The sequence below is a fragment of the Physeter macrocephalus genome, chromosome 15 (genome assembly GCF_002837175.3).
Source record: "Physeter macrocephalus isolate SW-GA chromosome 15, ASM283717v5, whole genome shotgun sequence".
In the NCBI taxonomy this organism is placed as follows: Eukaryota; Metazoa; Chordata; class Mammalia; order Artiodactyla; family Physeteridae; genus Physeter; species Physeter macrocephalus.
The window spans coordinates 15,347,932-15,370,689 of record NC_041228.1 but is presented as its reverse complement, the minus strand read 5'-3'; the positions used below and the strand labels follow the sequence as shown (position 1 = coordinate 15,370,689).

At 44.9% G+C, this 22,758-nt stretch overlaps 1 protein-coding gene across 1 annotated transcript in view; it reads left to right on the top strand.

Annotated features, from left to right (window-relative positions):
- Positions 1–13,932: 13,932 nt before the first annotated feature.
- The window catches only part of FBXO32 (F-box protein 32), a 33,891-nt gene continuing 25,065 nt past the window's right edge, over positions 13,933–22,758 (top strand). Inside the window, exons 1-4 of the mRNA XM_007126061.4 lie at positions 13,933–14,272; positions 20,145–20,257; positions 21,116–21,165; positions 22,324–22,416. Of these exons, the coding sequence (XP_007126123.1) occupies positions 14,157–14,272; positions 20,145–20,257; positions 21,116–21,165; positions 22,324–22,416 (372 nt within the window). The 5' untranslated portion in view covers positions 13,933–14,156. The remainder of the gene's footprint in view (positions 14,273–20,144; positions 20,258–21,115; positions 21,166–22,323; positions 22,417–22,758) is intronic.

Below are 22,758 nucleotides of genomic sequence, written 5' to 3'. Positions count from 1 at the left end.
CACCGCAACGAAGAGTAGCCCCCGCTCGCAACTAGAGAAAGCCCGCGTGCAGCAACAAAGACCCAACGCAGCCAAAAGATAAATTAAAAAAAAAAAAAACTTTATAAAAAGAAGCAGTCCTCCCAGTGCATCCTCCAGCCTGAAACTTCCTGGTCCACTTTGCTGAGATTGTACCCTTTGTGCTTGTCACAGGAAACTGTGCTATCTGTAAGATTCCGGGTTGGTTTCATCAAGCCCCCAACCCTGTCCTGTGGAGAAATGCTTCACCTGGGCCACGTGCCCACACTGTCACCTGTAGGTGAGGCAGCCCCATACAACACAGGTGAGTTAAGGATCAAGGACGGCGTGCTGTTGCCCAAAGAAGGAGGGCGATGGATTTAAGAGTCCCAAAACAACACACGTCCACCCCATCATCTCGTGCTGTTTAATTCTGCTGACTTTTCATATCACGGTAGTCCCCTCTTATCCGCGCTTTTACTTTCTTCAGTTTCAGTGACCCGAGGGCAACCTCCATCCGAAAATATTAAATGGAAAATTCCAGAAATAAGCAAGTAATAAGGTTTAAATCGCACATTCTGAGCAGTGTGATGAAATCTTGCATCATCCTGCTCCATGCTGCCTGGGATGTGAATCACCCCTTTGTCCAGCGCATCCCATCCCTTAGTTACCGAGTAGCCGTCAGGGTTATCATCAGATCAACTGTCACGGTATCACAGTGCTTGTGTTCAGCTGACCCTTAGTGTACTTAATAATGGCCCCACACCCTGGCACACTGCTGATGGGGTGCACATTGATTAAGCCTCTCTGGATAACACCTGGACATCCCTGTCAAATTTCAAATTCCTATACCCTTTGACTTGGGAATTATCCTCCCAGGAATTTATCCAACAAATATTTTGGTACGTGGGGAAAGGATGTATATTCAGCTTAATGACCGTGGCATGGTCAGAGAGGATTGGAAACCAGCTGTTAATGAGGGGGTCGGTGAAATACACTGTCGTGTGTCCGCAATGGAATAAGACTTGCTCAAGGCATAAGGCAGCTCTGTGTTTACTGATGTGTATCTCTAATATACATCGGTAAGTGCAGAAAAGCAAGGTGAAGAATGGCCCATATAATTATTTTGTATTATTCCTGGCATGGCTGCATGTAAATCAAACACTTGTAGATCAAATGGATTTAAATATGGTAGAAACTCTTTTTCAAGAAACAATACCACACATCCTTTGAGAAAATGAAGACTGCTTCAATAAAATGAATAAAATGAAAATGTTATGCTTCAGTAAAATGAAATCAGCTCCCAATTTGTATCACAGGGACCCAGCAGGTTACAAAACTCTGCTCAAATGGTTTAATTTAAGAGGTTTTAATGAAGGGATCAGTTACGGAGGTGTGGATAGAGTTAAGGGAGCCTTCAAGAGATGACGGCAGCAGGAAGCTGTTGCTGCCTCTGGGTCTTCAAGGGCAAGGGGAGAAAAGCAATTCTGCAGAACCCAATGAGAACTGAAATCAGGGCGGAGGAGCTGCCTGGCAGGAATCAAAGTCACGGAAGGGTCAAGCTGATGGTGCTGAAGCAAAGAGGGAGTGAGGAAGAAATACTCTGACTTCTCTCCTCCCACCCTCTAATTTTTTTGCCCGTAACTTCCATTGACCAAACCAAAATGGAAACCAGAGGGCAAGGGAGCCCAGGTAAGGTGATCTGTAGGGCTCAGCCCTAGGTCTAGAGAAGGACAGCACATGGACTGAGGGAGGGGAGGCAAGGGGAGGGATGCTGCGAGCCCCCTGCATGATCCACGCTGTTGCATCCACTCAGCATCCATCTTGCCCCTCGCTCGGATGAAGAGACTCTCATCCCCAGCATTACTGAGACACCAAATTCCATAAACTGCCCTGTCGTGGAAAGGAGATGTCAATTGAGTCACACTGTCACTTGGAACCTAAATTGTAACACACCCTTCACGTGAGGTAGCAGAAAGGCAAGCAGAAAAAGGAAACTGTAATTGATTAGATAAGACATGTATAGCAACTACCATCCACACCTTTCGCTCCCCTGCTGATCAAGGGACTGAAAATCAACAATCAAACCTCCTCCTTCCAGCACCCAATTCACCTTCTCCCGACGCTCAGCACTGCAGATGACTAGAGTTTTATCTACTCGATAGGATGAGTCAACCTTTTATTTCCATAGGATTAGAGCCCTTAGTGACTCAGTATTCACTGGGTTGTCATGGTTTTCCACTAACCATTATTACTGCATGTGAGAGTGCTAAGAAGTGACCCAGTGAGTCTTCTGGGCTCTGGATATGGTTTTTTTTTTTTTTTTGCCTTTGTTGGGTAGTAGTAACCTAATTTTCCTTGATAATAAGGATCAGTGCCCCCAGTCAACACAGTAAGCTTCCATCTGCTTGTCGGTCCAGTGGCATGGGGAGCCTCAAATGGCCAGGGACACTTTCAGCTTCAGCTCTAATAGAACTATGCCTGTGATCCCTGGTGGAAACCAGGACCTCCAAACTCACCAACCAGGGATTTCGGGGATGGGAGGCCAAAACACTCTAAGTGGGTTGTTAGGTGTAACAGTCTAAAAATGAGACGGGGTTACTCCCACCTCCCCCTTGGTTCCACGGCCTTGTATTTTGGATATGGGGGAAACACTGTATTTACTGTGTTTCACAGGACAGAAGCCCCAAACTTTAAGGACGTTATTTCCCAGTGGTCTTTAGGTCATTCTACAGTTCTGTTAAGCTTCTGAGTGGTGGGTCACATAGTAGTATCAGCTAATTTCGTCAGCAAGAGGCCAGTGCTGTACTTCCTCTGCCGTAAAGTGAGTTCCTTGGTTATTTAGAGGTGAGATGGTGTAGGGACACCAGGCAACTGAGGTCCCTTCCGAGTCCACATGGCAGCTGTGTTAAAAACCAGTCAGCTATGTCTCTGGTCCCGATTCTCCTTTACATGGAAGAAGAACTCTCTTCCTAAGGTCTAGCAGCCTACTCTCTGTTTTACAGGAAACCAGCAGCCTCCCTGCTGGTTTCCTGTAAACTTCAGGAGGCGGAATGGTGTCACAGGAAGGCACATGAGTTTTAGAGTCAAAAGTCCCAGATTCAAATTCCAGCTCTGCCCCATATGAGCTGTGAGATTCTAACTATGCAGTTTCCTTGTGAATAAAATAGGGATGTTATACCTACCTTGCAGGTTTGGGGGTGAATTAAATAAACTAATGTAGATAAAAAGTCAGGCACACAATACACATTCAATAAACATTCCTCCCTCCCTCCTGTCTTCAAACTAAATTCCACATCTGAAGCATCCATTTTAGAAACTGTTTATAACAAAACATGTACCTTAGGGAAATTTATAAAACAGTACCAGTTGAATTTTCTCTGCCTCAGCCTTGCTGCCCTGATGATGAGCACGGCATAGATTTAGAACAAAAATCTACAGCTCTCAGCTCTTCGATTCCTCATCTTTTACTTTCACACATGGCCAGCTCAGCATTCTTCTCCGTCTCAATGTTTCTAAATCTGCCAGTTTTGTGCAAGCCAAAATCCCCTGTCTGGGCTCGAGTCCAGTTTTCTCAGCAGATGATTTCTTTTGGTAAGCCCTAATACTTACAAATCATCCTCTGGTCTAACTCAACCCTTGGCCCGAGTTATACACGTAAGCACATGAGACTCTAGGGGGTTAGAGGAGAGAAGGGTGGAGGGGAGAATGTGTATTTGTGTGTGACCCAGTCTTTGAATAACTTTCCTGCATGGGAGTTCCATACTGTCAAGATTGTTGTTTGCAAGCAGCAGAAATCAGACTATCAGAGACCATAGCATTGGAAAGAGGCTGAAGAAACAGATGTGGAAAACAGGTGGGGACCAAGACAGCCCAAGAGGACCAGACAGCAAGGACCATGCAAAGCTGCTGCAACAAGGACCACCTGAGTCAGCACCCTTTCCAATGATGCTGGCCAGGAATGCCTTCCAGTGAGGAACCACCAACTTCCTTCCATCATTCCCCGGGAGAGTGGGATCAGTCAAGTCTAAGTCAATGCCTGCCCCTGGCCTGACCACAGCAGGGAGCAAGAAAATCTGGTCCCCTTAGGTTCTGTATCTGGAAGTAAGCACTACCTCCCACCAAGACACAGTGGGGCCTCCCCCTAAATCAGGGGGCTAGCGGGAGGGTGCTACTAACTGGATGGTAAATATATACACACAACAGATTTTCAACACACATTCATTCACTTGGTTTTAGGCAATTTACAATCCTTGGCTTATTTGTTTAAAAGAAAGTTCGTTATAACTTATTCGTAGTGAGAAATAGCACTACATATATTTTGTAACATTTTTTTAAGGCCTGAAAATGGAACATTTCATCTCATGGTACAGGGCTGTGTGCTGTAACCACTGGCAGAGAAAAACCATCTCAGATGGATCAGATACAAGTGGGCAAAAGAGAAGAGTCCCTCTAAATGTTGTTCCAAATAGAGTTCCTGCCTCCTTCTGGGCAGGTCTGGGCAATTAGGAAGAAGTCCTTCCAGAAACACAGGCAACCTCCCCCCAGGCAGAGGAAATACAGAGTTTGCTCTGTTCCCGGCCCTAAAACCAGCGAAAGTCAGGCCTCGCGCAAACAATGAGACTCTAGTCCTCAGCCTTCCATCCAACCATTCACTTCTCCTTGCATCTAAGCTAGAATCCTGAGAGCCCTCCTTGGCGCCTCCCTGACTTCATCCTTTGCATCCTCGATCGCCAGAGCCCGCAGCGTTTGCCTCCTACACACGTCTCAGGCCCCTCTTCTCCTCACACCCCGCCGCCTCCCTCCTGGCTCTGGCGCTCATCAGCTGCTGTCTGGCAAGAGCAGCATCCTCTAACTTGGGTCCTGTCTCCTGTCCTTGTGCTTCTTCCATCCACCCCTCTGACATCCAAGAGAGAAGTACCTACAGCAAAACTGACCCATGTGATTCCCCTGCTTACAGCTCTTCCGTGGCTCCCACGGCTTCAGATCAAGCCCAGGCTTTCCAACAATCCTCCCTGAGCCCTCTGCTGTCTGCCCGCAACCTCTTCATCCCCAGCTCTCCTCAGTCCCTGCCTCACATTCTGACCTTCACCGCGCCCAGTGCTGTTCCCCTCCTCTTGTCATTGGTCCATCTGTCTCCTCCACCTGGGTGGCCACCCCACTCCCATCATTAACTCCATTTGCTTCATCAGTTCTTACTCATCCTTTAAGACCCAGCTCAAGAGCAACTCCAGGAAGCCTGGCCTGACTGTTCCAGGTTAACTTAGGTGCTTGATCCTTGTGTGCGTCCCAACGACTTCTGTGCAAACCTCTCTCACTGCACACATCACATAGTTTCAGGAGTACATATTTATGTGTCTCTGTCTCCCCGTGGCCTCTACACCCCTGAGGGTCAATGTTCATCTCTGTGTTCCCTAAGCTGCTTTAGATAGAAGAGGACCAGGAACATAGAAAGGGTGGGATATATCCCTGCTGAGACAATGAATGAATGACATTCTATAATAAACTTTACAGCCTGTAAAATGATCAAAAACAGAACGAAAGACAACCACTCCTTTTGCTTAGTTGACAGAAGAGAGAAACAATCTAATTTATGTGCCGTCTCTTCAATAAACACACAATTTGAAGATGTTTAGCAAAAGCTTTTATGGAATACCATTTTTAGCAAAGCAGATGTTTAAAAGACTAAATTATTTCTTAAATTACTATCAACAGTAAATCCTGGTTGAAAATATTAAGTCCCTTAAGGGACTGAATTTCTCAGGCAGTAGTCAGAATGGGAAAGAAGATGAACATTCTGTACTTCTTTTTAAATTACTTTCTTCTTCCTGAAATGAATGTACTGTTGTTTAAAAGAAATCGTGGGTTCATTTTATTTTTATTTTTATCGCATAACCTGAGACAAACAGTAAAATGGTTTTTAGGTCACAGACCCCAATTTCTAGGCTACAACTTAGAAATTCAGTTCCACATACATGGAGACTTCATATGTGCCCGCTATCGGGCATACATCAATGAACAGAATCCACTGATAGACTTCAGCTTTCTGGGGAAAATAATGGCTAAGACAGGCAGAGATATACAAATCACCCAAGAAAAGACAGGAGAGAATTGTTTTTCTATTTCCCGATGAAAATTTGTAATTATTGTTATTATCACCTTTCAACCAATGATGTCATAGAATCATTTAACGATCTCTATAACATGTACATGTACATAAATGTGAAAACTGAACACCAAATAGGTTAAGTGACTTCTCCAGGATTTGACAAATCAGTAGCTGACTCATATGAGGAAACACACTTAACATGACTCACAAACTTCTTCTCCAATAACTAGGGTTGACAAGGCCAAATATGCAGTGATCACAATTTGTCAAAATATAACAAACTGTAGATCTGCATTCAATCTGATGGTCAGGTAAGGACTTACAAGGCACCTGACTTTTCAAATCTTCTGTTTCTCTAAGGATCCTCGTTGACTTTGAAGAGGAGTCTCTTTAAGGGCTCAAATACCTGTTACTGTTTTTCTTCTACTCTTTGGACCAAACTCACTGATGAGAAGTCCTGATAAAATCCAATCAGTGGAATGTGTGAATCAAAGGGTTTGAATTTTACTTTGAAATTTACTTTTCTCAGGGACATCCGTCAGTAGAAAAGGTTAATGGAATAGTCTAACCTTATTGGTTTGGTCTCATGGTACCCAATTCCCAGGACTGCTACTAACCAGCTCTGTGTTCCTGAGTGAGATTTTCTTCCTTGGAATTGGACTAAGTAACCTCTAAAAGTTTGTTCTGATTTTTATAAGCAGACTTTTGAGTAAGCGGTTAACATACCTGAGCCTCAGTCTCTTCCTCTGTAAACTGGGAATAAAACACCATTTTTCAAAGTTATGTGAATGTGAGTGATGATATAAGTAAGTAAACCACAAGACACAAAGTCTAGATGAATTTCAGTCTGAGCTATTTTTGCATATGAGAAATCTCAGAATTAAAATTTGCTACTCAGCCATTCAAGATACCATTTGAAGAATTATCGATAGGCTAGTTTTAACCAATTTCAGGAACTAATACTGTATTTAAAGCTTTACATCTATAACAAATGTAACAAAAATTTAATATAACAAATTTAACATTCACATTTTAAAATCTGTGGATTTTTTTAAAAACACTAGAAGTCTGGGCTATTGGTGTAAATGTTGTGGTTTTATTCATTTCCCTATATTACACAAAAGTTAGTAGTTTTGTCTCCAAATCATTTTTGCTACTTATCAAAAGAAAAAAAAGAATTTTCATTAAAATTGAGCCATTGAGCTATAAAAGGAGGAGGATTATAGCAAAATGTCCTTGACCCTCTCTCAGAAACAGAACCAGGCCCCCATTTGAGGAATAGCAAATGATTCTCATTAAAGTAATGAGAATATTCTCAGTGACATGTGTCTGACTGATTTTAATTTAGTTGGCAGGACTCCTGGCAGCCAGAGACCCAGAAATAACACACAGCTGGCAGTTCCTGCTCAAACACAACTAACAGACGCATTTCACACTGTTTCAAGGATGCCCTACCCTAGACAGCCAGGGCACAAGGTCATATGCAAATTGCTGGGGCATTAAACATTCCTCGTGACAGCACTAGCAGGTTGCAAATACACTAGCTCCTCCTTTATCAAATTTACTCTGACTTGAACAGGGTGAGCCAACAGATTTGGTCGATTCCAGTCCCCGCCCAACCCAACAAGCTAAAGTTATTTTTAACTTACAACTACTGCTGTTAAGTATTTTTCACACCAAAAAATACCTTTTTAGAAAGAGAAACTATGAAAAAACAAAATATCATTACATTTCAGTGAGAAGTAGTCAGTCCCTCGGCCAAAGCTATAAACAAATGTCATTTTGGGTTAGAAACGTATTTATCATATTTATTATACTTATCAAGTTTTTCACAGTCCTTTCTACAAACAATTTCTCTAAACAGCCTTATGAGGTAGCAGCCAGGCTAAAATTTTGTCAGCTTTACCTATGAAAATGTAGTCTTTGGAACAGAAGAAAGCCCACTTCCATAGTTCAAGTGCAACAGATAATAACTGATAATATGTAAACTATCATTTCACTGTACAATTTGTTCCAACAGACACATTTTCCCATATCTGGAAATTAGCTAAGTGAGCTGGGCTCCATGCCCTCAAAACTTAAAATTTGGTGGGGAAGACATAAATGGACTTAAGCAAGTTTTGCATAAGGATAAATAATAATAACTACTACTGATGTTAGCACTGTTACAGGTAACTTTATACATATTACTTCAATCTCACAATACCCTCTGAGGTAGGTACTGTCATCATTCCCATTTCACAAATGAGGAAAAAGTAGCACACAGAGGTTAAGTAACTTGCCCAAGGTCACACAGCTATTTAAGTAGGGAACTATGATTTGAACCCAGTCAATCTGGCTCCAGTTGGGGTTGAAGATAGACTTGGGTACCAGCCTGAGTTCCACCACATACTAGCTGAGTTATCCTAAGCAAGCTATTTAACTTTTCTGAGCCTCAGTCTCCTCATCTATAAAATGGGAATAATGATACTTAGCTCACAGGCTTTTGTGAGGAGGGTTAAACAGGATTATGTTTGCAAAGTGCTTGGCACACTATCTTTAGCATGGCTAATATCTGCCATCAAGGTAACAAGCACATTAAAACATCTTTTTCTAGGATTTTGATCACCTTCTCTATTTGTCTCACCAACTGGTAAGGCACCATTGTTGGAGAATTCAGATATGCAGGGCAGGACTGCATATCTGAACTCTCCCACCTCCCTATTCTGCTATGTCCTTAGAAATAATATGTCAATAGGTAAAGGCATGGGACTAACAGCATCCCACAGTAGTTTAACATTTATTGTGTTATTTCTGGTTTATCTGTCATGTACCAAGCACCATGCTAGGCACTGTGATGACTAAACCACTAAGACACAGCCCTGACAACAAGGAGCTCACAGTCCCATAGGGGAGAAGCACATGTAAATAATCAAATACCCAGCATGTGATCTGGTCGATCTGTTGCACAAAGTTGTTCAGGAGTGGCAGAGGCTTGATAACTGTGCAATGGAACTCATGGCCAAACTATCCTGTGCATTGCTCAAACCATCAGGCCACGCTTGTCCTCCCCAGTCTGTGCCTTGTGAAATTCTCAGAGTATGCTTCTGCCTCTATATCTTGAGTCCAAAGCCATTACACGGATATTTTGTCTTTGTGGTTCTCAAATGCTCAGCCATGATAAGGATTCCAATTCCAGAGGCTTTGCAAAGTCAAGTCAACATCTAATGTGAAGGTAACTGGTCTAGACATGGCCTAGCACATTCTTTATCTTGAAGGGCTCAGCATTACAAGGCTGCCTAGTTAGAAATCATGTGTTGGAAGAAGTGTCAAGTTGGATTTTTAATGGTGTGGGAAATCTAAAGCAGTCACTCATACTTCGGTAAAGGCTGAGCTAAGACATGATAGCCACATTTTTTTTTTTTTGAGAAGGAGGAGAAAGCCAAAGGACTAGAGACAAACACTGAGGCTTCCTGAGATTAGCTCTTACCCAACAAGACAAGGACCCAAAAATTGTGATTTCCTACTTGTGCTTGAATCTTTCAAATTAAAACTTTCACAAACTTTTATCTACTCAACCCTTTGTAGTAGTCAGCTATTGAGACAATAATTCTGTGTAATAAAAGATGACAATAGTCTCAGTAGAATTCGATAATAAACATTTATTTCTTGCTAACATAACTGTAGGACAACTGGGGTGTTTGCTCCATGTGTCACATCCTAGGACCAAAGCTTGAGGAGCAGTGGCTACCCCAGGTATGCTCTTGCCAGGGCCAGGGTGCTGGTAGAAGTACAAGAGGACTAGCCCAATCAGACAAGCACACACATCATATCCTCTATATTCTCTGCTCACATCATATCCAGTAGCATCCCATTGGCCAAAGCAAGTTACATGGCCAAGGCTAATGTTAAGAAACAGGGAAGTACCAACTTTGGACTACACTACAAAGCTACAGTAATCAAAACAGCATGGTACTGGCAAAAGAAACAGACACATAGATCAATGGAACAGAATAGAGAGCCCAGAAATAAGCCTATGCATCTATGGTCAATTAATGTACGACAAAGGTGGCAAGACTATACAATGGAGAAAAGACAGTCTCTTCAATAATAAGTGGTGCTGGGAAAACTGGATAGCTACATGTAAAAGAATGAGATAAGAACATTTCCTCATGCCACATACAAAAATGAGCTCAAAATTAAAGATATAAGACCTGAAACCATAAAACTTCTAAAAGAGAACATAGGCAGAACACTCTTTGACATAAATGGTGACAATATTTTCCGTATCTATCTCCTAAGGCAAAAGAAATAAAAGTAAAAATAAATAAATGGGACCTAATTAAACTTAAAAGCTTTTTCACAGCACAGGAAACCATCAACAAAATGAAAAGACAACCTACTGAGTGGGAGAAAATATTTGCAAATGATACAGTCGACACGGGGTTAATATCCAAAATATATATATAAATAGTTTATACAACTCAATATCAAAAAAACAAACAACCTGATTAAAAAATGGGCAGACCTGAGTAGACATTTTTCCAAAGAAGACATACAGATGGCTAACATGAAAAGATGCTCAACATCACTAACTATTAGAGACATGTAAATCAAAACAACAATAAGATATCACTCACAACTGTCAGAATGGCTATTATCTAAAAGTCTACAAATAACAAATGTTGGTGAGGCTGTGGATGTACACTGTTAGTGGGAATGTAAACTGGTGCAGCCACTATGGAAAATAGTATGGAGGTTCCTCAAACAACTAAAAAATAGAGTTACCATATGATCCAGCAATCCCACTCCTGGCAATATATACAAAAAAATGAAAACACTAATTTGAAAAGATACATGCACCCCAATGTTCATAGCAGCACTATTTACGATAGCCAAGATATGGAAGCAACCCAAGTGTCCATCAGCAGACAAATGGATAAAGAAGATGTGATACACACACACACACACACACACACACACACAATGGAATGTTACTCAGCCATAAAAAAGAATAAAATTCTGCCATTTGCAAAAACGTGGATAGACCTAGAAAGTAGTATGCTTAGTGAAATAAGTCAAAGACAAATATTTTACGTTATCACTTATATGTGTAATCTAAAAAATAAAAATGAATATACAGTATATAGCAAAACAGAAACAGACTCAGAGAACAAAATAATAGATATTAGTGGGGGGGAGGGGCACGTTAGGGGTAGGGGATTAAGAGGCAGAAACTACTATATACAAAATAGATACGCAACAAGGATATATTGTACAGCACAGGGAATTACAGCCATTATTTTACAATAACTTTAAATGGAGTATAATCTATGAAAACACTGAATCATTACACTGAAACTAATATAATATTGTAAGTCAACTATACTTCCATTTTAAAAAAAGAATCAGGGAGTTACATATTACTAAGAGGCCATGGGCCATGTGAGTGCACTACACTACCGAAGAGGAAAGAACTGGTAACAATAATCCCATTTAACACACTTTCTAAACAATCCTGAAAGGTAGGCATTTATAGGTTCTACTCTTTCTTGACAGCTGAGGAAATTGTGCCTCCAGAATCTGTCATTCATGCAGGTCAGACAGACACTATGTTGCTCTAGCAGAAATAGAATTCAAATCTTCTGACTTCTATAGTTTCTACAGAGATGTAGTTTGCTGACATGTAACTAGCATGCATCTTTTTTTTTTTTTTTTTTTTTTTGTGGTATGCGGGCCTCCCTCCGCTGCGGCCTCTCCCGCTGCGGAGCACAGGCTCCGGACGCGCAGGCCCATCGGCCATGGCTCACGGGCCCAGCCGCTCCGCGGCACGCGGGATCCTCCCAGACCGGGGCGCGAAGCCAGCTCCCCTGCATCGGCAGGCGGACGCGCAACCACTGCGCCACCAGGGAAGCCCTAGCATGCATCTTTAATAATCACATCTCTTAATTATGCTCCCTTACAGGTATCAATTCTCTCCAACAAAGGCCAGACCCAACACTGTCTCATCTGTCAGCATGATCAGAGTGACTATCATTTATTTGGGACCTTCTGCAGTGTTTTTACAAGATATTTTTACTATTACTACGCTAATAAATTATTTATGGTGGAAAACCTGAATCAGAAAACTCTGGCTACTTGAAAACAGACTTTATTAAAAACACCTCCTTTCCCCTCCAACATGTACCCTCCTCCCAAGGCACACACAGTTTCTTTGTCTACTCTGAGCCTTAAAGATTCGGTGGGACAGAGTCGGTGGGACAATGCTGATGGCTGCAGAGGAAGGGGTGTGGAAGAATCAAGGAATCAAGTGGAAGCTAATTATTGAGCACGCAGATTTTACTCTACTGTGACCACTCTTTGCAATCTAATTGACAAGTGGAACAGACTGTAAAGCATCATAACTAGAAGTCACGAAGAACAAGAAGATACCCTGATGTCAGCAGCTTCCCGTATGTATTCACCTACTCATTGGACAAATAGTTATCTAAGGCCTACTCTAGGCCTTGCAAGGTGCTGGAGCGGGGATACCCCCAAAACAAGACGGTTGATCTCTCCTGGAGATTACATTCTGCAGAGAGTGGTAGCTTGTTACCAAAAAGCAAACAGGATAATTTCAGATTGTACTGCGGATTGTGAAGAAACTAGCCTTGTGACCCTGAGTAAGTCACTGGTTTAGCCCTTTTCAGGGGCCCTCGGTGCCCTCATCTGGAAAACCATGGCTGCCACACTGGACCTCCCTCCCGGCCCCCCACCCCCGCGGTTTCAAGGATTAGGTTAATAAACTGAGGTCTGTGAGGGCCTCGGACTCCCGGGCATCGCCTCCTCACGGTGGCTTTTTACCGAACTTCCTGAAGTCCCCATCAGTCGGGAGGAGGCGCATTCTGGGCCCCTCTCCCTAAACGATCACCAAAACTAAAACAAAACTCCTGGCTTGATTATTTCCCCAGGAGCGCCTAATAGCCCAGAGGATGCCGAACAGCAGGAAGGGGAAAGGGGCTTCGCGGTTCTTCGTAATAAAATCCCATTCCCCGGCGCCCTAGACCCGGGCCAGGCGTCAGCGCTGCTCGCTTAGGGTGCCCAGAGTGGGCTGGAGGACTGTCCCTGCTCTCCACTCCCACCGCGCGGGGACCAGCTGCCGCCTGGCCTCCTTCTTCCTTTGCCACCTCGAAGACAAGCCTGACAGCAGACTCTTTAACAGTTCTGGGGCAGGGTGAGGTGCGGGGCTGTCCCCCCGCCCCAATCCCGCCTCGCGGTGGGTCCCCTCCTTCGCCCAAGAGCGGGTCTAGGCAGCGAGAGAGGCCAAGGAGGCTGCCTCTACCCGGCTCCGGGCCGCGCTGTGCCGGGCCTCGGCTCCTGCAGGGGAGCTCCGGATCGCGGGGCTCGATTGTGACAGCTCGGGGCTGGGAAGGGTGCCGTCCTTTCTTCCCACCCCCCGCCCCGCAGCGATCCAGACGCCACTCGGGCCTCCTCCTCCCTGCACCTCGCCAGGCCGGGAGCTGCAGGAGGACGGGGCGCAGTTTCCCGAGTGCCCGGCCCCGCTCTCGCGGCTGCAGAAGCTGCGCCCTGGGGGCGGGGTGGGAGCGCAGAAGGGCCAGGGGCGAAGGGGCAGCGCGAGCCCCGGCCCCGCGGCGCGGCTTCAAGTTTCCACCAGCGAGCGGTTGTGCAACAGCCAGAAGAGCAGGAGCCGAGGGCGCCTCGGAAAACAAGCCGAGCCTATAAACAAAGCCACGTGGCCTCCGGGCCGGGGGGGCCGGGCTAAGAGCAGGCGCCTCTTCCGGCAACAAAGAGCCGCGGCCAGCGGCCCGCGATAAATACGGCGGCCGGGCCAGCAGCGCAGCACTCCAGCGAGCCCCGCGCGCCCGGCGACCCTCCACAGCGCCCCCTGCGAGCGAGGGTACCCCGCTCCGCACCCCCGATCCCGCAGCCCTCCACTCGGGTTCCCTGCAGCCGCTCCCTCACCGGCCCCGGCACCCCGAGCATCCGCCCAGGGCGGCGCGTCCCCAAGGCCGCCGGGCCAGTCCCGTCCATCCGTCCGTCGCGTCCATCCGTCGCGTCCGTTGGCAGTGCCATGCCATTCCTCGGGCAGGACTGGCGGTCCCCCGGGCAGAGCTGGGTGAAGACGGCCGATGGCTGGAAGCGCTTCCTGGATGAGAAGAGCGGCAGCTTCGTGAGCGACCTCAGCAGGTGAGGGGATCGCCACTAATTTCAGCTGCGCAGAACGGACCCGGTTGGTCTCCGGGAGCGGGTCGGGTGAGTGGGACGCAGGCCGGGCTGGAACAGGGTGAGGAGGGAGCCCCTGACCAGAAGGATGGAAGTGAATTGCCCGGGTTTCTGCAGAGGTCGCCAGAGCACGGGATTCGGGGTATTTGGTTTCTCTTATGGTTCAAGGTCAGCGTCTCCAAGTGGGCACGACTCTTTACAGAACCCCGTGTCCCTCTGAGAATCTGACGACAAACGCGGATCTAGTCCCCAAACGCTAAAACTTAAAACACACAACTTCAGGCGTCCCCTGACTTAAAGGACACCGGTGTCGCGCGGTTTGCGGGTCGGGGCGCCGGCGAGTGGGCTGCACAGCTTTCACCCTGGGGTGGCGGGGCTCCGAGCACAAGTCTGGAGACGGGATTGCACACGGGTCCCGTCCGGAGCACCTCCAGGCTCTTCCCACGCACAGGCGACCACAGAGTGGGCAGAGAGGATGAGTAACCAGGAAGGGGCGGCCAGATGGTCCCTGGGGCACCAGCGCTTGCGGGCGGACTTGCGGAGCCATGGTAAGGACTCAGAGACAGAGCTGCGGAGGAGGGAAGGGAGGCGGGGTATAGATCCCACAAGCCTTCTACTTCTGGGAGGACGGCGTCTTTGCACCTGTTTCCTCGGTGGCCCTTTCGGTGAGTTTTCTTTGTATAGTGAGTGCGCCCCCATTTCAAGTGATGCCTATCACCTGCAGAAAGCCCACCTGGCTTGCGTGAGCCTCTGGACTCAAGTTCCCCCTGAGCTCTGTCAGTCTGGTGGACAATCCGAGGTCCACCGTGCCTGATGCCCCGCTTCGTTAATAACACAGGGAAGCAGCGACTAATGAGTGAGGTGGTCTGGAGTCCCTCGGTCACAATCTCCACAGATGGCTTCCGGATCGCTGCCATTTGGCCCAGAGGGGATCAGTGCAGACCGCTTACCCTTGGGTGCCTTTATCCCGGGCCTTTGCTGAAAACCACTACTCCACACCCCCGGCCCTTAAATTGACTTCAGTGGAGAGTTCCTACTCAGATTTACCAGTGGTTGTTTGGCTGAGCCCCTGGCACTCAGTTTCACGAAAACTATCAAGGAAAAATCGTTATTGCCACGTCCTGACCTCCAGAGCCCCACACCTGTTTGTGATTTGTAAAGCATCACCTTCTGTCTTCCAATGGGGAAAAAATATTTGATCTTGTGGGTCTGCCAGGAGAGACAAGAGCACATTGACCTTTATGTTAAAGACACTTTGAAGCAGTCCCTGGGGAGTTTGGGGAGCACTAGAAAGAAATCTTATTTATGGAAAACCAGATAATTTACAGGAAAATAAAAAGACCAACTGCTGTCACTAGACTCTTTTAAGGGTCTCTAGTTACCAATTAGGCCTAAATTATTATCCCTAGACTAAAAGTTTCTTTTTATTTTAGTAGAGTAGAAACTTCCTTCCTTCCTTCCTTCCTCCTCACTCCTAAGAAATGAGGACCTAATATTTTAGTGCTTTATTTTTGTGTAACAGTTTGGATTCTTTCTAGGGAGGTGCAGTCATGATCTGCTGAGCTGTGTCACAGCGGCCCACCCAGGGGATAACTGTAGGATGCTTCTCAGCGGGAAACAGACCATTGGGTTCAGCAGGAGAGGTTCAAAATGCAGAGCCTCTGGTTCCAATAAACATTCACACTGTATCTGCTCCAGGAGATAAGCGGGTATCACTCCTATTTCCAAGTAAATAGTGGTGCCTCTCCCTCCACAGTAGGGGAGACCTGGAGAAGGTTTTACCTTACCACAAAAGTTTAACCCAGGCTGGAATCAGGTAGCTTCCCACCCCCTCTCCCCTTCTTGAACCTCCTTTCTTTCCTCCATTTTCAGGCTTTCTGAGCTAGAACTGTCACCACCAGCATCATCACAAAGGGTGATCGATATAGTGACCACCTGTGGCTCTTTGATGAGTCATTTGAGGAATCATTTGGTAGCTCCTCGCAAAGCAGCTGGCTGTTTGTTTGCAGAGTGTTTTTTTCCCCAGCAATTGTAAACAATCCCTTCCCTACTTAGCATGAGAAATCTGCCAACTTCTTCAAAGCAGTTGGCCTTCTGAGACCTGGGTTTGTAGTCTCGAATATCTCCACTGTTTTCAGTCTTGGTGATGTTTCGCTGTGATGTCAGGTTTGGGCTGAGAGCCGGCCTACTCAGGTGAAGTTGAATGCCTCCCCTGTTAGGAGCAAACACGGCAGGCCCTTTTGAAAGGGAGGGAGCGGGTGGATGTAAAACAGAGGCCTGCAGGGGCCTCATGCACTTACTCTGATTCCACCTACCATTCTGTGAGCTGCCTGAACAGGAGAGAGGGATGAGGGTACACTTGGTGTACTGCAGCCTGGGGACAGTGTTTTTGTGTTGACCACAGTTTGTCTGCCTAGCGCACCTTCTCTGGACTCTGCTGGCCATTCTCTCTGTGGCCCAGGGCCCTGTCCTCCTCCAGCGGCAGAATGTTACAAAACCCCATCACAGCTAAGTGCCCTGAACTGAGATCATGGGAGGATTTCAGATAAGCTTCAAGCAGGGCCCCTTGTGAAAAAGTTGAAGCTACATAAGATGGAAGAGGAATGCCAAGTGTTACATTTGAGGAAAGAGTTCGGCATGAATTGGAGCGATCCAACAATGCTTCAAGGAAGTGATGGTGGAGCCACCTCGTGTGCAGTCTTCCTCACCAACAACCCCCAATCCTGCCCCAGCCCAGCTCCAGGATGAGTAATCTAAGCTCCCTGAGCCTGGGCCATTCTTCTGCAAGCCTGCAGTTGAAAACTCCAATGTTGCTTTCCAGTACAGCTAAGGCCGAACCAGGAAGCAGGAAGTTTACTTCAGTGCCCTGGATGAGTTAGTACATAAGCAAATAAAAATAATAGTTAAGATTTTATGAGTGCTTACTGTGTGCAAGGCACTGTTCTAAGAGCTACATACACTAGGCTGTTTGTTTTGCCAGAACAATCTGGTAACTAGCCATGTGAGCTTGACAAATTGGGTATGTATTGGAGCAAATTAGCATAGAAACTCACTGGCCTTAATCTACAACTAAGCCCTTTGGGGTAGGCCACAGCTTTCTTAAATGGCCTGTTATTACAAATGAAATGAGAAATAGGGCTTTTTTTTTTTTTTTCCTTCCCTCCCTTTATCTCTGCTGCCAAATGGGCTTATTTTGAAATCTGTCACTTTTTCTAAAGTTGTCTTTAAGTATCTTCGTATGTATGTGATGATAGTACAGAGCTGGATGAGGTCTTTTTCTTATTCTAGGCCTGTGCCTATAAAAATCAAGATTAGTAAGAACTGACTAAAATATAGCAACGTTCTGGTTATCATTGAATTTAATGAAGAAAGCAGCCTCTTTAAATGGTTTTGCTTATTTGAAAAAAAAAAAAAATGTCGTGGTTCCTCAATGGTGGTGGCTCTTCTTGTTCAAAATTTCAGTTGTAATTTTCCATTGGCTTTGCATTTCCTTGAGAGGTACATAATTGAACTATCAAAATAGCCTCTAACTGAAATACATTATTGCTTAAAAGAAAACATATAAGCAGGCAACACAAATAAACCCCATAGCCCTTCCTTCCAGGGCCTACCTCTGAAGTCCAAAACCTATTGTCTAAGTGAAAAGTGCAGGGTTTCTCTTTGGTTAAAGCTTTTCTACATTCTCCAGTGGGAGAGCATCATCAATTATGTCAAATTCTTCTTAAACTAGCTTTGGAAATGAGTCACTTGGGCTTAAGGCAGGTTATTGTTGTTTCTGTGAGGAAAGCAAGTGCTCAAATTCCTTTGAGGAATGTTTTCAGTTAGAAAAGAATTAAGATGAAATATAAATATTTAACATTGCTAAGGAATGGTCACAATCTATGGCCCAGGCTCCGAAAATGTTCTGCTAAACCTTAAATGTGTGACTGAGAATAAGGCAGCTTCATTTTATCGTTCTCTCTATGTGGAACTCAGGCTGTAGGCTTTTGTTCATGGTGCATGTGCGAGTTTCTTTTAAAAATAAGGCTTCGTGTGGTATTTTTACACAAAATGGCCTCACTTTGTTTTCTAAAGCTGTTCTCAGCTTTGGTACATCGTGGACCAACCAAGTGACTTTCCATCTTTCTCCCTTCTCCTCAGCATTGATTGAAATTTCTTAAATTAGCTCTAAGGGTTCAGAGTTCCGCCCTCCCTTCCTTCTGCCCCTCTTTTCCTGCTGACCTTGGCGCAAGTCAACTGACTGGTCGGTGGTTTTGTGCCTCTGTAGGTGTGCAAGCAGACAGACACACACTCACGTGTGACACAAAGCCGGACCCAAAACATTCACCCTGGGCTCGCTTAAGAAAGTGCCTCTAAGAGAGCGCATTTCCGGAGAAATCGCTCTGAAACCTAAAAATATCCTGTTTCCCTCAATGAAAAGGAGAAGGCTAATGATATTAGGAAACTCAGTAAATGGTATTAAGCATGGCCTTCTGAGGGAAGATTAACAAATGACTGATTATCTATCAAGCCTATCCCTATGGGTCCAGAAACACTGAGTATATTGTTGGTAATGTCACGTGTAAGCATGTTAGTAAGATACTTATTGTACTTATTGAAGTGCTACTGGAGAGACCATTATGGCAACAGGATACTGGAAATAGTTTCAACCCCTCTTTTCTCTTTTCCATAATATCCATACAATGGAGAAGTGCAGGTGTACCTCATCTTATCCAACAGATGTGGGTCCAAAGAAGACCTACATTAATTAAATTAAATCATATTTTAAATTCAGCAGAAGAACTCAGAAAATTAAGGGCCTCTAATATATGGCTGATGTAAGGGGAAACAAACCCTAATTGATGGTTTACTGGTTGGCATTATAAATCCTGCCTGGCGCATGCATGCCCCACGAGGGTTGGGGGGGATCGGGGAACCTATCTTCTCATCGTACCTCAGTATTTCTCCTGCGTTCCTTCTGTGGAAGCTCTTCAGAGATTTACTCTGAAATCCCATTGCATAATAGAATAGAACTCAGTCAGCCCCCCAAATGACAGCTCAGCTCAGCTTACTGAAGGAAATATGCCCCTGACCCAAGCTGAACCTACACATCTTTAATGACCTATGAATTGGCCAGTTCTGTCTTTTCAGCTCTTATAAATGTATGAGTTGTAAATACAGCTTGTTTCATTTAGGACTCAAGGTCTTCACCTCACAGCATGATGCCTAGTGTTAGTCAAGGAATTATATAAAGCCTAAACAACTAGTACTATACACTAAACATCTCCTAGAAATGCAGTCTGTAAGTCAGATTTTTGTAAATGTTTTAAAGACACAAGGGGAGCATGCTAGTTAAAAGGAGCTTGGGTACACTTTAAATAGGTGAATTGTATGGTATGTGAATTCTATCTCCATAAAGCGTTTTTTTTTAAAAAGCAGCTTGGGGTGGATGTTTTTGCAAAATGAAAGTATTGTGTATTATAGTGATACCAGTAACCATTCCTCTCCCTCCCTCCCTCCCTCCCCATCCATTCATCATTTTTGCTTAAAATAATGTTGTTGTACCCTGCGTGGCTCCTAAAGAGTGCAGGGCTGTGTGTCAAATACAATGGCAGACACTGTTGGGAATTCAAAAGAAGCAGAAGCCCCCGTCCCTGCCTTCCACAGAGATGTGACACTATTTCATCCCCGAAGAGGGAAGACTGGGCCCGTACGGACTTCTTTTGAGGGATTATTTTATTGTTTTGTTTGAGGAGCATGTATGTTTGTGTTTTATAACACAGTAAGCTATTTATAGAAACAGCTCATGTTAAAGTATAGTTGTTACAGCTCATGCCCTCTTGTCTGTTATTCCTAGTTACTGCAGCAAGGAAGTATACAATAAGGAGAATCTTTTCAACAGCCTGAACTATGATGTTGCAGCCAAGAAGAGAAAGAAGGACATGCTGAATAGCAAAACCAAAACTCAATGTAAGCCGTTTGTTGTGAACTTGAGAAGAAAGCTGTTTGAAGATCATTATGATTGGGTTTTGGCAGGGGAACAAATCACACCTCACATGTTTGGCATCCGCTTTCATGTTGACTGTGTCATTCACAGAGGTTACCCGGATCTTTGCACTCAGAAACCTGGCTGTGCATTTTATGAGTGAGATTAATGTATTCTTTACAGTCGTGTTTATAAGTCAGTTGCTAGTTGGGGTGTTTTTTCCCTGCTTGTCACTTATATTTGACATAGTTAATTTAGTTATTATTCAGTGGTATGGTCAGCTGAACCAGTTCCAGTGTGTGCTTTCGTTTAGAACTGTGTTTTGAGGCTTTGAACATAGATTTGTTTCTCCCTCTTCCCTTGTATAAATACTAGTAACATTTCTAGATGCTGGATGTAAGTATGAACGGAGAGTATAAAGTTCTATTAATAAGCAGGAATTACAGCTCTTTAGTTTATTCCATCCGTACTGCATGGTTTCTTCATATTATCTGTTTTATTTCTACTTTTTATGGACTTGTTTAACTTGTAAGCTTGGCATTTAACACAAACTCGTACTTGGGTATTAGATTTTTTTTCTTGAATTTGGAGCTCTGGTATACTCAATCTGAGTAGCAAAGACTTGAAGTGCTTCCGACAAAGTAAATTACAACTCCAGTATTTATACACTGCAGAAGTTAGGCATTTGCCTCCCCTTAGATTGTCAGTAGAGTCTTTGTACTTTTTTGTCAAAACTTTTTTACACTTTGGAATAAATGAAAACGAAACAAGTTTAAAATCTTGGGCATGTTATAAATTTTAAAGCTGTGGGGTTTTGCGTTGTTTTTATTTTGTCTTTGTAGATTTCCACCAAGAAAAATGGATCTATGTTCACAAAGGAAGTACTAAAGAGGTGAGCACCCATCTGTTTATTAAGGAGTATGCTTAGCTTTATGCCTCCCCTGACAGGGTAGGGGCGAGACTGGGAAACTACTTCACATCATGACTGTCTTCTTGGATGTGGGTGGTGGAGGCCTGCAGCCCACTACCTAGCCAGCCATCAGAGTTTGGGGCTACAGAGAGAGATGCAAAAGTCACTAGGTGGGCTCCCCAGTCATTCAGTGAGATGATGTATGTAGAAATGCTTTATAAAGATTAATATTCCCATCTCAAACACACTATTATAAAGCTCTAGCCTTTCCCTCAGGACAGTGCCTCCCTTTTGTTCTAAGATCTCTTTTAGACTTCAACTCGATTCATTTTAGCCCTGGAAGGGTTAATCACTAAATACAGGAGAAGTTTTTGCGCCCACCCAGTGTGAGGCTGCACGAGCTAGATGCAGAAGAGAACAAGACACTGTAATATCTAAATTTGCATGGCACTTTGTAAAACTCTTTTATGTACATTTTCCCTCTGCACAGGCATTTGCTCAGATAACTAGGATACGGGCAGTATGACAGATTGATAGAATTTCTATTGCTGTCAGGGACCTTGGAGAACATCTAGTTCGCTCTGTGACTTGAGGCCCTGAGAGGGCCAGGGATACACCCGAGACCACCCAGGTACTAGAAGCAGAGCTGGGACTCTCTACACCCAGTGCCTTGTGTGTTCACAGAGAAAAGACCAAAACTTCTTTGGCTTCTTCATGAAGCCTTAAAAACGCTTCTGATGATCACAGAGAGAAAAGCACCAGAGATGTGGCAGACAGAGTTGACACACATGGGGCTAATTCTTCCCCCAGGAGTATGTTACAGTGACCAACACACATCACATACCCAGCTCCCAACCTTTCCTTGACAGGCAAGTACAAGTGCGTGCAGAGAACAAGGGCCCAAATGGTACATGTCACGACTTTAGTCACTGACTAAAGCAGCTGCCGGATGTACTACCCATCTTTGTGGCTCATGGTGGGGCAGGGCACCAGGGGCCCAGGGGCCCAGAAAGGGCTGATCATGGCACAGGAAAGCAGCAGATGGCCATAGGTTACCTAACACAGCCACCAAGCTTGTCAGCAGAGTCCAGGCAGATTTTTCTGGAAAATGATCTCTGCACCCCCTGTTTTCACATTCAGCGCCATGGATATTGCACTCTGGGGGAAGCCTTCAACAGGCTGGACTTCTCGACTGCCATTCTGGATTCCAGAAGATTTAACTACGTCGTACGGGTAAGTCTCTGTAGATTATCCAGACTCTCAAGTTGAATTGTCTTTTCAGGTTGTCTTGAAGTAGTTCCCCCCGCCCACCAAAAAAAACCAAAAAAAAACAAAAAACTTTTTAGGACCCTGGGGATTTTAAGGAAAGCAGAAAATGGATTCCTCAACTCCCCCCTCCCCCGATGTACTTCAGGTTCCTAGATGGATACTGAGATCCGCATAGGATGGATCCATCCATATGGATGTCCCTGAGATTGGCCCCCTCAGACAGGGGCCGCCGTAATACCTCATGCGAGCCACAGTGCAGGCAGCACAGGCTCTGGCAGTAAGATCAGCAACAGAGAATTCAGCAGA